General features: G+C 33.5%; 2 protein-coding genes and 1 pseudogene across 3 annotated transcripts; all 3 read right to left on the bottom strand.

Moving 5' to 3' along the window:
* Nucleotides 1-2,669: 2,669 nt before the first annotated feature.
* On the bottom strand, nt 2,670-4,062 carry LOC143572662 (uncharacterized). Its single transcript, XM_077057751.1, has 2 exons — nt 3,753-4,062; nt 2,670-3,408 (listed from the first exon to the last, which is right to left on the bottom strand). Exons 1-2 carry the CDS (start codon nt 4,060-4,062, stop codon nt 2,720-2,722), a joined length of 999 nt encoding a protein of 332 aa, XP_076913866.1. The 3' UTR covers nt 2,670-2,719.
* A 4,177-nt stretch (nt 4,063-8,239) lies between these two features.
* Nucleotides 8,240-9,918, bottom strand: LOC143572652 (GDSL esterase/lipase At5g03610-like; annotated as a pseudogene). The gene is made up of 4 exons (XR_013142301.1): nt 9,390-9,918; nt 9,010-9,284; nt 8,630-8,936; nt 8,240-8,544 (listed from the first exon to the last, which is right to left on the bottom strand). The product of XR_013142301.1 is annotated as a GDSL esterase/lipase At5g03610-like (transcript).
* Nucleotides 9,919-10,081: 163 nt separating this feature from the next.
* LOC143572651 (organelle RRM domain-containing protein 1, chloroplastic-like) lies at nt 10,082-13,873 on the bottom strand. Its single transcript, XM_077057744.1, has 9 exons — nt 13,515-13,873; nt 12,034-12,131; nt 11,704-11,938; nt 11,529-11,626; nt 10,948-11,013; nt 10,783-10,869; nt 10,624-10,692; nt 10,427-10,533; nt 10,082-10,310 (listed from the first exon to the last, which is right to left on the bottom strand). The coding sequence occupies exons 1-9, from the start codon at nt 13,862-13,864 to the stop codon at nt 10,221-10,223; spliced, it is 1,200 nt and encodes a 399-aa protein (XP_076913859.1). The 5' UTR covers nt 13,865-13,873; the 3' UTR covers nt 10,082-10,220.
* Between the last annotated feature and the right edge of the window lie 2,643 nt (nt 13,874-16,516).

The following is a 16,516-nucleotide window of genomic DNA, read 5'->3' as shown; positions in this document are numbered from 1 at the left end:
TTACTTACAACTCATTAGGCTTCTAGAATATGGTAATCATTGGAGGAGTGAATTGGTTGAAGGCTATTGGCGAGAAGATAGGTGGAGGGGTGATGTGGCAAGGGAGTGGCCGACCAAGAGAAGTGGGGGAGGTGAAAGGGTTGGGTTATATCATAACCAATTTGGTGCATTGGTTTAACGTACTGCGAGTTTATAATCAATCGGATCTCGTTTTTAATAATTTTTGTCAGACTTTAAACGGAATCAAATTCCTGACAATATAGATTATAGAAACTATTTTTCTGAAAATAGTTTGTGCCGGGTCCTTTCCGGGTCATGTACCGGCTTCCGTTTACTTATTTCTCATTTTTTTTGCGATTCGGATTTTCTAAAATTATGTTTTTACATTATCTTTAATGTTTCAAAGTATATTTTAAATTTTTGGGGCCATTTTATCATATTTATAATTTATTTACTTTCTGACCCGCTGTCCGAGATTATTTCACGTTATGCTCATTACGTGTCGAAATTCGGATTTTTCATTGACTTTGCAAGATTTTGAATCTTAATAAAGAAATATTTTATTCATAAAATGATATTATATTGCTAATCATGATTACATTAGCGATAAATTTTTGCCAAGTTTTACACTAACCATTCGATGGGGATGATGTTCAAGAAATCTTGAGCATGTAGAGCCTGAAGGCATTCTATCACCGCTATCTAGCGAGTTGATAAGTTAAACTCCTCTCCCAAACTTTGAGTGATTTTACTATAAAGGACACTCACCAAAGGATGTTGGGCTGGGGGGGGGGGGGAGCGGTGTCCTTATTAGCGAACCCGTCAAGAAAATTGTATCAATAAAATTAGATTTTTTATTAATTTTTTTAATATATATACAAGAGTAGCCTGAAAATATAGGTTAACAATTGGGTAATGGTATTAGGTAAATAATCAAATATCTTTTTTTTTATTTGGTAAAACGTTTACATTTTATTTAGTACATCAAACAATTACTTGTTTTTTTTCCATAAAAATCTACGTTCTAAATCAAAAATTTCATCCCTTAAACAAATAATATATACAAATAAGATATTTATTTTTATTTAAGGTTTTATTTTTGTTTTTTATTGTTGTAATTATTGTTATTTTGATTAATGAAAATGTGTTTCTTATTTAGCATTTAGATTTAATTTTAAAAAATAGAAAAGGTAGGTGGAGCTAGGCAGGGGTGTTTAAGAAATCCAAAATCCGAAAAAAACCGAAATCCGAACCTAAACCGAAACCCAAATAAACTGATCCGAATTCTTACTCGGATATTCGGATTGGATCAATCCGAATATCCGAATAACTAATTCGGATTCGGATCGGATACGGATATGGAATTTTAAAAAATTCGGATTGTTCGGATTATTCGGATACGAATATGAAATTTTAAAAAATTCGGATTGTTCGGATTATTCGGATATCCGTTTAATCCGAATAAAAAACATGTTTTTAGTGATATTTTCCGGTTTGGTATATTTATTAGACTATTATTTGAAGTTTAAATTTTAAATTTGTGTTAATTGTAATTCGTATTTTCCGGTTTGTATGTTTATTGTGATTCTAAACTATTAAATGTTATGAACAAAAAAATAGAAAAATGATTTTGGTTTATTTCGGATTATTCGGATAATTTCGGATTATTCGGATATTATCCGAATCCGATCCGAATTGAATTCGGATAGATTCAGATCGGATAGGGATATTCCTTATTCGGATCGGATCGGATTTCGGATAGGGTCCAAAAATTTTCAAATCCGAATAACCCGAATCGAACAACCCGAATAATCCGTTATCCGATCCGATGAACACCCCTAGAGCTAGGTGAATGCCCACCCCCACCGGCATCAACACAAGTACACAACTCTTTTTTAGTTTTTTACAACTTTCAATTTTGTTTCCCTTAAAATGGGGAAGAATACAACACAAGGATCTTTTATTGTTATTTTTTTCAACTTCAAACGATGAACATGGAAGAATTCTATATGTTACTATCAACTCATGATAGCTTTTAGGATTTAAAAAAATAGTAAACTATGAAACATAAAATGTGGCTAATTAAGGTGATAAAAAAAAGAGAACAAAAGATTAAGTAAAATGAAAGTGTAAAAAAAGCTATTTGCAAGCAAATAGCGTCCCAAGTCAAGTCTACGACAAAACTTATGACGCCAATGTTCGGGTTTACCAGCATCGATGGTCTATAGTAATCCGTCTATCTTAATCTTAATTTTGTGACTTAGGTTGTCGTTGATCGTGGACTGATACATATGTAAATAATACTCATTCCAGGGGTTTCTTTGTTAATGGCAAGTTTATAGGTAACAAGGTACCACATATATCTTCATACAAAACTTTATATTAATCATTCAATTAAGTCCTCTAGGAAATTTAGATATTTTTAAATGTAAATGCTTAATTATTTTATAAAATTATGTATTATTTCTTAATTTCTTGAAATAATTGAATCCATCCATGTTATAATGTTAAAAATGTTAAGGCCATGTACATAAAATTGGTGAAAATTACCTCAAAACATGATATAAAATTCCAATTATACTTTTGAGTTAAATATTATCCATAGATGCATCATGTAAACAAAACGAATATGCACTTACGGTTAAAGTTATGAATGCATTTATTTAATTTATTTATTCATTAAAAGTACTTGTACGCAGTACGTACAATAAAAACGAGACTAGAACCCGTCACCAGTATCCATCACTGGAGCCCTATTCTGGACACCAAACCGGGAAACAACACAATCAGTAGCAAATATACCCGAACTAGAATACTTCGGTATATCACCCATTACAGGCATAACCGAACTAACTTTGATCTTACTCACATAGTTCCTACTATAAGTTTGTCCTAAAACCCCATCCACTACATCACTTAGATTATAAAACTTAAACCCTAATTCCAAATGCGCAAAACAATCATCATTTGTGATATTATAACCATGAACTCGTGATTCTTCCGCACCAATAGGAACCACATTAGCCGTAATCCTGAAACTGTTTTGTACTTCAATGGCAATGCCATTAGTCGGACTTGTTCGAATGATCATTAAAGATGAATTACGATAATTCCAATTTTTCCCATCAAGGGATAGGGGTGTGTCATCAAAGGATATAAAGAGATGATCTTCGCTTTCGTCCCATGTTGATGTTTTCGTTGCCCCCACGAGGAGTTTGTGATCGTCGAACAATATTCCAATGGATTGCACCCATGTAAAGTCACGGGTGAGTTTAGGGTTTCGTTTTCCAATGAGGTGAGCCTTGATGTGGAGGTTAGGGTCGGATAGTAGGCAGAAGTCTTGATCTTTACGACCATGAAAGTAGAATGTAACACCGTCTCCACCAACAAATCGAGGGTCTTGACACACTGCTCAGGGTATATTGCAATCTTCAAGAGTTGAATAAATGAATTAGTTACTGAAATAATAATGATAAATGATATTTTCGTGTATTGAATAGTGAAAGACGTCTATTTATACATAGGTAGCACAAGTAAAACTTAATCAACTAATAGTAATAGTAATAGTAATAATAATAAAAAATATATATATAACTAAAAACGTCAATAACTATCATAATATTCAAACGAGAGATGGACGAATAGCAAAAGCAATTAAAGACTAATGATAAATCAAATAAATATAATGATAACTATAATAGACAATAAATTTAAACAACAAATTATAAATTAAATAAAAGGAAACAACTTACTACAAACGGGCTTGCATGAAACACAATCCACATAGCAGTTTCTTGGGCAGTCGACAGGACAAAATTGCCATTGACCAAAACACTCCGGGAACAAACGAGAACGACATCTTACTTTTTTCGGTTTTACTGGTTTCTCAGGTGGCGGAGCTGGTTTCCTAGGTGGCGGAGCTGGTTTCAGAGGCGGATCAGGTTTACCAGATGCTAGAGGCGGTGTTGCAAACAACGTATGTTGTGCAACGACCTGAGATTCGATGGCCCAAGAGATGAGAACCAAGGGAAACCAAAGAAGCAATGAACTCACTATATTCATGGCAAAAACTAGCTTTTCTTTGTTATGTGTATTAATGGATGGTGCATTTGGTTTATGGTTTTGTGGATACTTTTATAGTCAAACAAATGGTTCGTAACAAGGCGAGGATATGGATAAAGTGGTGGATTTTCATGTGTGAAATACCATAAAGAACACTCAGGGTTTGTAACGGTTCTTGATCATATGCAACATGTGTTTAAAATATTGTAACAGATGCTTAGTTAGGTCTTAAAGCAAAAAACCTATATTAATATGTACTATTTATCAAAAGATGAGTAAACTGCGGTGTTTGTCCGTGTGGTTTGTCCAAATATGCGGTCTTAGTTTAATAGTTTTAAATTTGTGATTTTCGTTCCTGTGGTTTCAATTTACTTGCAATTAAACCCAACCCCAACTAACCCCGTTAAGTCTGGTCATTAATCCATCAGCGCACCATTCACGTGAGGGGCAGTTTTGTCCTTTATTCCCATATACATCCTAACCCCTCACATGAGGGGGCTTGTGAATTAGGATTGAGGTTTATTCGGAGAGAAAAGGGATAAAACCGCCCCTCACGTGAGGGGGACACTGATGGGTTTAACGACCAGACTTAACGGTGTTAGTGAGGTCGGGTTTAAAAGAAAATTTGTTACAAAACTTAAAACAATTTCGAGTAGCATATACAACATGGTTTTAGGAAAGGAACGGGCTCTATTATGGAACATTGGAACAATACATAATGCTTACGGATGTCAATTCTTGACAACCTTAAACACGCACATAATCATGTTTTAGTTTTGGATTGTCATGCATTGGTTGGGTTCAAATAGATAGTCTTTTTAAACTAGGAAGTCGTAGGAAGGGTATCAAACAACATACTCCGATTGAACTCAAACTAGCGGTATTGGAACTGCCTTGTTGAACTCTACGATATTAGATTTTAGGTTTCGCTTTTGATTTCTAGCTTGTAGATTTTAGAATTTTTTAATTTCAGATCATTGTGACTTTTTATTTATCATTGTGTTTTTTTGTTTATTTTTGTCATTGTGTCTTTTTTCCTCGACATTGTGTTATAATACTCGACATTGTGTTATATTTTGCAATTCATTGTGTCTTTGTAGAATGTGTAGGACAACTTAACTCTTTTTTCATAACATGTTTATTATACAGAGGAATCTTCGAAATGACATGGCTAACTCATTTAATTAAACATATTGACCCACTAACAAGGTTATGACTTGTTTAATTTACTTATGACCGACCCACTTAACCCGTTAACAACTAATTTAGAACACATTTATATCCTAGTGACCCATAAATGTTTGTTTCATGTGAATATTGCCATTACTAGCTAGCATTGTAAAAAGAACACTCTCAAGGTCGTAACGGTTCTTGATCATATGTAAATGATTACATATTGTAAAAGATGCATTAATCAAGTCTTAAAGCAAAGGACATATCAATCATGTCGTAAGGCCCATGGGTATACTTTAACGCTCAGAGCGTTAAAGCTAAGTTGGCAAGAGTTAACAAGTGGCATATCATTTCCTTCATATGGGTTAAGGGGTGTTAAATGATAGGTGGGTTAAATGTTAATGGGCTTTTAAAATCCTCTACACAACACACAATAATTTAAGAATCATTTTTACATTAAATAAATAGAGCCAGTAAAGAGAGGTTAAACAATTTTCTTAGGGTGAGGTGGACTGGTGGAGTGAAATGGTGTAAAGTGGGTGATGTGGTGCCTACGTGGAGTTAGGGATGAGATCGGTACCATACCCGTACCCGTACCTAAATCAGTAAATCTGGGTACCCGCACTCGTACCCAATTTTATGGTGCTGGTACGGATACAGTACTCGATTTTCTACCACTTTGTTCTTTTTTTAAAAAAAATCTTCATTAAACTTGGTATCGGTACTGTACAGTACCGACAAACAATTATTTATAATACCACAACCAAAACCGTAATAACACAACTAAAACATAATACTAAAACTAAAAATAAAATAAACCATAATATAAAATACATTCATAATCATGTAATGAATTCCAAAACATACAAAGTCTCCCAAAAATAAAAGTTTAAAACAAAATTAACTTATGCGAAGAAAGTTAACATTCGTTTAATCTTCTCTAGTCATCTTTCTATTTTACCTTTTTCTTTTCTTTGTTTATTGCTTCCTCAATTTCTATAGAAAAATAAGGGAGAAAGTTAATACATGTTATTTAATGATATACATACAGTGGCGGATCTAGACGCAAATTTCAGGGGTAACGTTTAATATTTTTTTTTTGCCGCATTTCATACAATGTAACCGGAACACAAATAGAAACACGATACATGGGGGTGCAAATTTCTCCTATTCGGTTTTTGAAAGCTTGTAATCAAGCCATTACACCTTGTTCTTTTGTTTTATCGAACGTTTCTCTTTCGACTGCACAAATTAAAGCATTCTTCAAATACTCATCACTCATTCGCTTACGCAAACCCGTATTGATTAGTTTCACTTTAGAAAAGCATATTTCAACGGTTGTGGTTGCAATCGGTTAACCAACGCTAGCTTCAATAATTCATAAACAAAAGAAAATGTGGTGTGCTTTCCGGTTTCCATCATTACACGAGCAAGGTAACACATTTACCCAATTTTAAAAATATATCTTGTTTTAATGTGTGAAAAAGGTCGTACAATCACCCGAAATACACCATCGCTCTTCATTACTAAAAACATTCGGATACATAGATATGTAAAACCTTGAAAAACGAATCTCAAGATTTAAACAAGACATATTTTCTATCGAACTAGTTAAGACTTCACAAAATCTATTTCCAAGTTCTTGAATTTGCATATCAAAAATTGTATTAAAATTTTTAACCTCAAAATGATGATTATGTTGAGCATGTTTCTATTTGATGTTTCTCGTCAAATAAAAGAAAAAAAAAGTTAATGATTTCTATTTGCTTTGGGCTATAAACTTTGTGTGGACTTTATTTGATCTAAACTTTTAAAATTGATGATTCTGTTAAGCCTGTTGTTGTTTAAGTATGTTTTTGTATAATGTTTCTCGTTTAAACAAAAGAGAAAGATTAGTTGTTTTTATTTGCTTTGGGATATAAATTTGTTTGGGCTTTATTTAATTTGAACTTTTAAATTGGTTGACCTTTAAACAAATAGGGATAACACAATATTTTTCAGGGGTAGCAAAACATGAAAAACCGACCCGAAAAGAAAAAAATTACACTGCCTGCGAAAAGTTGAGGGGGTAGCGGATGCTACCCCTGCTGCTTAATTACATCCGCCCCAATTACACATACATGAAATACAAATATATGAATACACAATTTATGAATATACATACGGAACCTGAATGGGTACGGGTATTCTGGAAAAAAAATCTCATCCCTGCGTGGAGTTAAGAAATGTAATTATGTAAATGTATTCCTCATTGCCTAAGTGAACTTCGCATTGTTATCTACAGGTGATCTTTGTTAAGAAAAGAGAGATAATGTCAAGATATGAGTCATATGACTGCTACAAATTCGGGGAAATTAATGTCAGGCCAACTAATATATATAACCAGGTTTTAAATTTAAATAGTTTATAAAATTTAAATCGTTGTCAAACAAACATACATAACCCGGTTTTTAGGAAAGGGGCGGCTAATAAGGAATAACACATAATGCATATGGGTGTGAATTCTCATACAACCTTAAACATGGAACGGACCTGAAATGAAAATAATCAGGTTGCATTGTCATGTCTAACCCGTTTAATAAACATATCATGTTCAGTTTGAACTTTCTTTTATCTCATTTAACTAGACAAATTGATCCACCAACTCGTTCATAACCCGTTTAATAACCTGTGCTATGTTTTGTCTCATCGTAGTCGGTTTACTACAACACATCAGACCCCATATATCCTCTCTATATCTTGCAATGGCACCCAATCTTCTAAGTCCAAATCGAAGTAAAAAACTTAAAAGCGATTTTTCAAATCTCATACTTAGTTGAGTTCAGATCGTGGTAGTTAACAATTAACAAATGTCGAATGAGAATTAACAGTTCTTACTTACTGTGTGTGTGTAAATGGTGATACATGAGTACTTGTTGCATAGAACATGCATTTGCGTATACGATAATGGTTGGTAATTATAAAGTGTGACACATGAGTAAAATTAAACACGCCGCAGTATACATGAACCTTCAATAATATAAAGTCCTTTAATTCAGTACAGTCTTTCAGATAAAGAGTTTTGTATACATGGTTCAATAAGTGAAGTCTGATCTTAAACAAGCTGGAGAATGGAAGACCGTAAATATGAGGAAACCGCAATCCAACCTTGTTGTGAAGGGTGTATCATGTCCCAAAAGAACGAGCTGCTATGGTTTCCACAAACACTATATTTCAACATCTTTGTACTCGCGTCAATGTTACCACATTGATATTCTTTGCTGACCCCTTGGCAGCATGGTTTTAGTAAACTCTCCGCCTTTGAATTCCCTGTAAAGAATCACACAAACCAAAATCATCATTTTTTTTTAAATAATAGTATATTTAAATTTATGCAAAAAAAAAAAAAGCGTACCAGTAGAAATGTTTTGTTGTAGGATTGATGAGAAAGCTTTGTAGACATCTAGGATTGCAATGAGTGACTGATCATCACTCTCGTTATTTAGCTTTTTAACGCTTTCCACGAGCATTTGGTTATGCAACTCTGCAAGCGAGTTCACGGTTTAACTACAGTTCTGATACGCTGCAGATGACGTGAACTGAGGCAAGCACCCAAGTGGTACCATTGAAGTGATCCCGATCTTCTGAACTCCCAACTCGCGTATACGCTTGATGTTATTAACTAGCTGCTTGATTATTGATTTTGCTAAATCTGGGAAGTCCTACAAAATATATTTACATATAAAAAATATGAAGAAAATTAGTTTATATAATTTATTATGTAGAGAAAGTCACCTGGAAAGTGTTATTTGATTTGATGTAATTAGTTGCGTAGTCATTGCCTGCGACAGATATGATTGCGACGGATGACGAGTTAAGTTGCAGGTCATGTTTCTGTTGAACATATTGTTGGAAGTAGTCAATTTGTGTAGTCATGTTTGGTTGCTTCACGAATGTGTCGAAGACACCTGTCCCTCCATACACAAAATTCATCCCGTATCTGATAGATTTCTTCTCACCAGATTTCCATCCTCTATATGTTATTGGAGATTTTGTACCCAATATTCCAGCTTCATTAATTCAAACCAAACAAACAGTTATATTATTATATACTTATATATTCATATTATGAAACTTCTATGTTAAAGTTTAGGACAAAGTGACAAACAGCGTACCGATGTAATCTGTGAACACGTGGCCATCAGAAAACCTGCCAGTAGGACTACCAGGAAAGGTGATACCATACGGCGGCTGCCATGAACCACCATCTGATTTTGGCAAGTTTCCCGTGTCAACATACGAGTCTCCAAACACGAACAACTTCAAGTTATGTTTTTGACGATGCTGTCCAGTGCTGACAAACGAGTTCTCATTGGAGATGACGGCGGTTATGGTGGTTAAGAAACAAAAGAGAACTAGACTTGTTTGAAGTTTCATTGCAATATGGGAAATGCATTGTGTAGGTTTTGATTTTAAATTTGGACTTGGTTGTGGTGGTTGTTGACTATTGACTCACCTGAGTAGTAGTTTTTTACTTTTTGTGTTCATAATATTGGTGAACAATATTGCCAGGTGTAACTACAACATATTTGTTTAGAGTTTTGAGAATGTATACACACTATGATATAGACGGTTATGTAAACACTTACCAAACTTTTTCTCTCGCGTGATCTCATGCAAGCGCGACCTACAACGTCTATATTTTTCGGTGTCGTGGTTCTCAGCTTAAATATTGGGAATTTCTTATTCTTGGGAAATTTTGATGAATACGAAAGTCACAATATAAACTTTTTTTATATTCGCATCAGTTGTTGTGTTGACGACAATTTGAAGGGTCAAGCTACAAGAAAACGACTGTTTCAGGGTCATAGTATACTTTTGTTGATGTACTAGTCTAGTTCACAGAATGCATAATAAGAATTCTAACTAAAATCCTGAAAACTAACAAATTGTAGTACCACAAAACTAATACATGTTGAATCTTCTAATTTCTTGTTTCCTAATAATCATCGGCTTTCTGGTCTCGAGCGCCCTCGGCTGTATTTTGGTGGTTTTGTTTTTGCAACATCAACGACTATCATCCAACCATTTATGATCTGCAATTGCACACAAAAAAGGAATGCATAAATTATTAATGTATTAGACTATTAGTTATGATTCAAAAATAATATTATTTACTAGGGATTGTGTTTAATATTGACTATCGCATTACCTTGCCATTCATTTCTTTAAGGGCTGCAGCTGCAGCTTCTTCAGTAGTGTACTCAATAAACGCAAACCCTTTTGACCTTTTGGAAATCTTGTCCATTATAATTTTAACTGTAAAATAGCTTCACCAATAAGATCAGCGTATACATGAATTATGAATATAATTATGTTTTCATGTTCAGAAATATATGACATATATACCCTCAACAAGCTCTCCAAAACCTTCAAAGGCTTCACGTAAGGTTTTCTCGGATGTATAAAATGACAAACCTGCCAATAAACTCTCATAAAGTAAACAAAATATACTGACCAATATTGTCACTTTAACAGATGCAAATAAGTTCAACATATGTAGCATACCTGTTACAAAAAGCTTCTTCGTTTTAATATTGGTTGGTTGATTTGTTGAGGAATCCCCGAAATTACTAGAAATATCAATATTGGTACCTAAAAAACCCTAAAAAAAGTTACAAATAACATACAAAACATTTAAAAATATCTCATTTGGTTAACATATGAAGGTACCTCCATAATCTTTATCATCTGCATTTACATTCTTATCCGGCATAACAGAGATAACACCAGGAACACCTGCACCAAGCTTCCAATTTACAAAAAGATACAGACTAGGGGCTGTAAACAAGCCGAGTCTAGCCAGGCTGGGCTCGAGCTCCAGCTAGCTTTAACTTAAACGAGCCAGCTCGGCTCACTTATTTTAACGAGCTGAAAAATCAAGCTCGAGCCTGCTTGTTAGTTTACTTCGTGTACACATATTGATATATAAAAGACAAAAAAAAAAAAAATAGCATACACATAGTACAAAAGTTATAAACTAGGGCATTTATAACATTATATGAATTATTTTAAAATATTTTTGCAATAATATTATTATTATTATATTAAAATTTGGAGAGCCAATAGAGTGAGCGAACGAGCCAGTTATCAAGTGTACCTTGAGCCAAGTCAGCCCTGACTCGGGCTCGGATCATTTACAAACCGAGCTGATTCGGCTCGTTTAGTCGTTTACAAACGAGCTTCTTTCGAGCCAAGCTTTTGGACAGCACTTTGTAAAATTACATTTTGCAAGGAATTAAAATATAAATTACCGGCTAATTCCTTTGCACATTCATCATCTAGTTCACAACAGAATCCATAATCGGGTTGTAATGAAACATGATATATGCACATTTGTGCATCCTTCTCGCTGTTTAAATAAATCAAAATATTAATCAATATAAAAAATTTTATTTTTTATTTTTAGTATACAATCAAATCACATACTTCCCCAAAACCTTGGCTACAATCTCAGTGTAATAATCAACCAATTGTGCCCTGTTGATGACTCGAGATTCTGGCATTTCAACACGGACAAGCCAATGCTTCGTGCTTCTAGAAAACAATGGAGAGAAGATACTATTATTTGAACCCGATTCAGCACTCGGGTCACTGTAATTGTAATCCTTTTGTGCAGAACTGAAACCAGGATCAGGCTTGACTGATAATACTTCTGGCAAACCTAGGATTCAAACAAAAACATTATCAGTTAAGGAAGCAGAACAATAATCTTATTTTCTCCAAAAGTTGGTTGAACGGAATTAAGGAAGAGAGTACGTGCAAGTTCTTGAGAGGCTTCTTCATCTAGATCGCAGCAGAAGCTAAATTGTGTGTCATAAGAAGCGTTGTATATGCAGCCTTGTGCATCCTTCTCACTGTTTGACTCAAACCAAAAGAAAGTCAAACAAAGGTCAAAACTTTATCAAAGAACACAAAGCTTGTTCAAATAACAGAACATAAAGAAGAAATCCACAAATGGCTTGGCTTTTGGGCGGTTTTGAGCTCAAACCGAACCAGAAGCCAAAGGGCTTTTAAAAACTGTTAGGTTTGGGTTTTTTCGGTTTTTGGTTCTCATTGTGAGTCAGTTCGGTTCTGTTTCAGTTTTATTGGTTTTCGGCTTTCATTATGATTTTGGTTCGTTCCGGTCTCGGTTTCTTCGGTTTTGCCATTTAGGAATGAAATTTTTTTTTGTTAATTAACTATTAACTGATTATTACGCGTATGAGCTTAAAATTGTTAGGCTACCCTATGTATTTATTATTTATAAATTATATTAACATTAGAAAATAAAAACTACAATCCATAAATTCAATAACAAAAGTCTATTTTTTTCAGATTTTACAGGGTTCAATTCGGTTATAAAGTCCTTTTAAGTTTTATTTTTTTGGTTTCCAGTTAACGTAAAACCAAAACCGTCGTTTGGGTTGAGTTCGGTTATTTCAGTTCGTTTACACTGGATATTTCAGTTAGAGTTCGTTATTTCAGGTTCATGCACACCCTACAAGCCATGAATCCAACAAATTTACTATACTCGGTTGAGGTGCACAAACCGGTTTAAAACTCTAAACCGGTTTGGATTGAAATCGGCTCGGTTTTGGCCAACAAAAGTCAAAACCGGCTTTTAATCGGTTTCGGTTTTGACTAGTTTTTCTCCGGTTTTGGTGGAGAAAATTACAAACCGGTTCTGAAGATACGGCTTCACTCGACTCTAAACCGGTTTCTACATAATCATTTTTGGTTTGATTTTTGGGTCGGTTTAGTTAACCGGTTTATTTTCCCACCTCTAGTACTCAGTTTCTCCATTGCCAATAACAAGATAATGTATAAGCTAAATGGTTCAATTTTATTGTCAAAACTAATCCAAGTATCCGGTTACAATAAATTCAAAAAAAAGTACTAAAGTTGCGTAATCGAACAAACCACGTGTATGAAAATGTCAATTGACTGAAAAAGAAAATAGATAAAAATAAACAAAATTAACAATTTACCCCTGACTTAACTGACAATATACAGACAATATAGACAGGATTAGAAAAAGTACTAAAATGGCATGTTTTTGAAATGTTTTTAAAATGCCAGTATCCGGTTGCAATGAATTAAAAACGAACTAAAGTTGCGTAACTGAACAAATCACGTGCTCTTTACAAAGATTATTCAAGTTTCATGACCATATCTCATCTGGGTAATTCAATAATCACATCAATTTCAAAACCCTATTTCAAACGGATGCAATTAAAGTTATTAAACACACTACTCACCTGCCCAAAACCCTGGTCAAAATCTTTACATAATAATCAACAACATCTGGTCTCGAACCCGCCTGCTGCTTCGGTGGAGCCTTAACGACCACAACCCAATTGCGTTGACCGTTTGATTCGTGTAACGATGGAACATTGAGAGGTGAAGTTGAATTGGATGCTGTGTTAAGACAGCTGATTGCGGTGGTTAAGGTAATGTTGGTTTTGTGAGTGAGTCTGAGTGATTGGAAGGTAATTTGGAGGGAAATTGATGGTTGGAATAATGAACGTGTGATTGGTGATTTTGGAGGGAGTGTGCAGAGGGATGAAGAAGATAAAGCAGTCGCCATGGATGATGATGAGGAGGACATAAGGATATATTTTTTTAGTTCTTTTAATACGAGCCAGGTTTCGAACTTGAGACTTACGCTCTATTCCCGAATTTTATTAAATGAGAGGAAAGAAAAGATTTAGAATGATTTGCAAAAATAGAGTTTTTTTTATGAAAGGAAAGGAAGAGATAGAAAGGGGAAGGATGGAGTTTTAAGAGTATATATCTTTCTTTCCAGATTCGAAAGATTTGGAGAGGAAGAAAGAGATCAAGAAAAGGGTTCATATATCAATTCCATTTTTACCCTCTTCAACAAAATGGCGGGATTATCTCCTATAACCCGTCATATCTTCAACTAAACTTTCATTATCTCTCAAGTACATCACAGTTATCCCCACTCTTTCCCCTTCTCTTGCTTGCATCATTAAAAATCAATCTCGACTATATCTTCTATGGCTGCTTTTGAGTTCATGGGTCATGATTGGAAACGGTATGCTCGTAATGTTATAACATTGATTTATTTATTATAATTTAACTTAAGGGTATAATAGTAAAACTGTAATTTTCTTTTCTTTCCTTACAAACTCGGGAACACATATAATGTTTAATTTTCTTTTCTTTTCATTTCATTAAACTCGGGAACACGAAATAAAATCATATCTTTTCCTTTCTTTTCTCTTTCAATTTTCTTTCCTTTCTTCTCTCTCGTTAAATGAACTCGGAAATAGAGCGTTAGGGACTGAAAAAAACCTTTTATTATGTCACTAGTTTGAGGCCCGTGTATTACACGGGTAATTGTTAAAAGTTTTATACTGTAACCATTAAGTGAAATATAGTTAACAAAATGATCATATATTTGATATGGTTACAATTTACATTAAAATTACAAAAATTACATAACTAAGATTACATAAATATGTTACAAATAAGTACAACCTCCATTGTACACTACATTTGTGATTGTATTAGTTGGTACACATTGTTTATCACATATCAAAATCTTTAGTCTGTGTCTACTTGTAACTCTTGATAAGGGAACATATAGGTATGCTTATAACTCTTGATATAGGCACGTATAGTTGTGAGTGTGACAAATAAGATTCTTCAAGTGCATGCCAACCCTAGATAAATGATAAAATATCCATGAAACTATAAAAAAAATATTCATACACATAAAATATCATACATTTTAATCAATTAATATAATATCATTTGAGGTCATCTACTCATGTTTATTCCAAAAACATGATTATCCAAAAAAAACAGATTACCTGAACTTTGATGGTATAGTCATCGTTATAAACTTTATAATTTGAAATTGATTTTTTTTTCCGAACGGTGACTTTCACAGTTAAGCTAGCACTGCGCGACCAAGTCGCGCCCCACCACCCCACTCATGCCAGCTATGTTGACATGACCGGGATCCACGTTGGCATCCAAGTTTGGCTTGGCATTCCCAGTAAAACCCAGTTTGCTCACCCCGCCCGAAGGCACGGCAGGTTTTAATGCTCTGGTAAAATCCGGTCAGAATTAGGATTCGAACCCGGGACACCCGGATCATCCATCATGTTCCTGGCCAAATTTGGTGTCATTAATATTCTGTGTATGATAAATTTTTACTTAATTTATATTTTACAATAAAAAATTGTATAATCAAGCAACATATAAAACCGTAAATTAAAATATATCAAAATGATTTTTTTTTTTCATTTCATGTTAATGAAAAATGACAAAGAAATACTAACCTTAAAGTCATGTTCAAATAAAAGTGATTATTTTGAGTTAACAGGATATTAGAATATTTAAAGTTACATAAAGTGAATGTAGTAATTCTTATTTATAATAGTTGAAAGTATTAGATAAGAAATGTTTAAATTTTAAATACTAATCCCATGTTATTAGTTTAACATTATGGGAGTTGTTGGCATATTTAATTAATCGATATCTATATTTTAACATCTTATAGACAAAAAACAAAGATTTCGGATTTGCTGGAAGCATGGTAAATGACTTTTAACCGGATTAACTATTTTTTTATATTAATGTGAATATATATGTTTCTTAAGCATTTTGGTCTCAGTGATAGAAGAAAATATTGAAAACTAAATATTGATTTTCTTATTGCTAAAACCCTTTATACCAAGCAAAAAAAATCATATAAATAAATGACATACCATATAGTAAATCGTTATACATATAGATTATAATTATCATACTCAACTTCAATAATTTAATGCTAAACATCAAGATATATATAATAGGTATTCTCAATGTTTATAATATTTATACAAAACGTTTGGAGAAAATAAAGAAAATACACATTCTCCTGAGTTCAAATTACACACTGTTGCTCGAATCCGAGTTTAAAAAGACAATTTGTAGTTTACCATACAAATCCAAATTATTCGATAATGATGCACCTTTTATTTGCTTTAATTTTACTTGTGACTTTAAAATTTTATTCTAACAAACCTGCAACGTCAATTTTAATATTTTCTTATTTTCTTATTTCACCATTAATGTTAATGAATGAATCGATTAAGATTACATGTAATAAAAACAAACTTGAATCTCATATATTGAAATTGCTTAAAAGGTAAGGGTTATATATTGAAATAAATGAAAAAAAATGCGAGGATGGCTATGAGATTGACAAGTGGCAAAAGTAGGTAGTCTTTTATTAGAAGAGATA

The sequence above is a fragment of the Bidens hawaiensis genome, unplaced genomic scaffold, assembly GCF_021521415.1.
Source record: "Bidens hawaiensis isolate Kalapana, Puna unplaced genomic scaffold, B.hawaiensis_p1.1 tig00025984_1, whole genome shotgun sequence".
In the NCBI taxonomy this organism is placed as follows: Eukaryota; Viridiplantae; Streptophyta; class Magnoliopsida; order Asterales; family Asteraceae; genus Bidens; species Bidens hawaiensis.
This window is presented reverse-complemented; position numbering and strand designations above follow the sequence as displayed.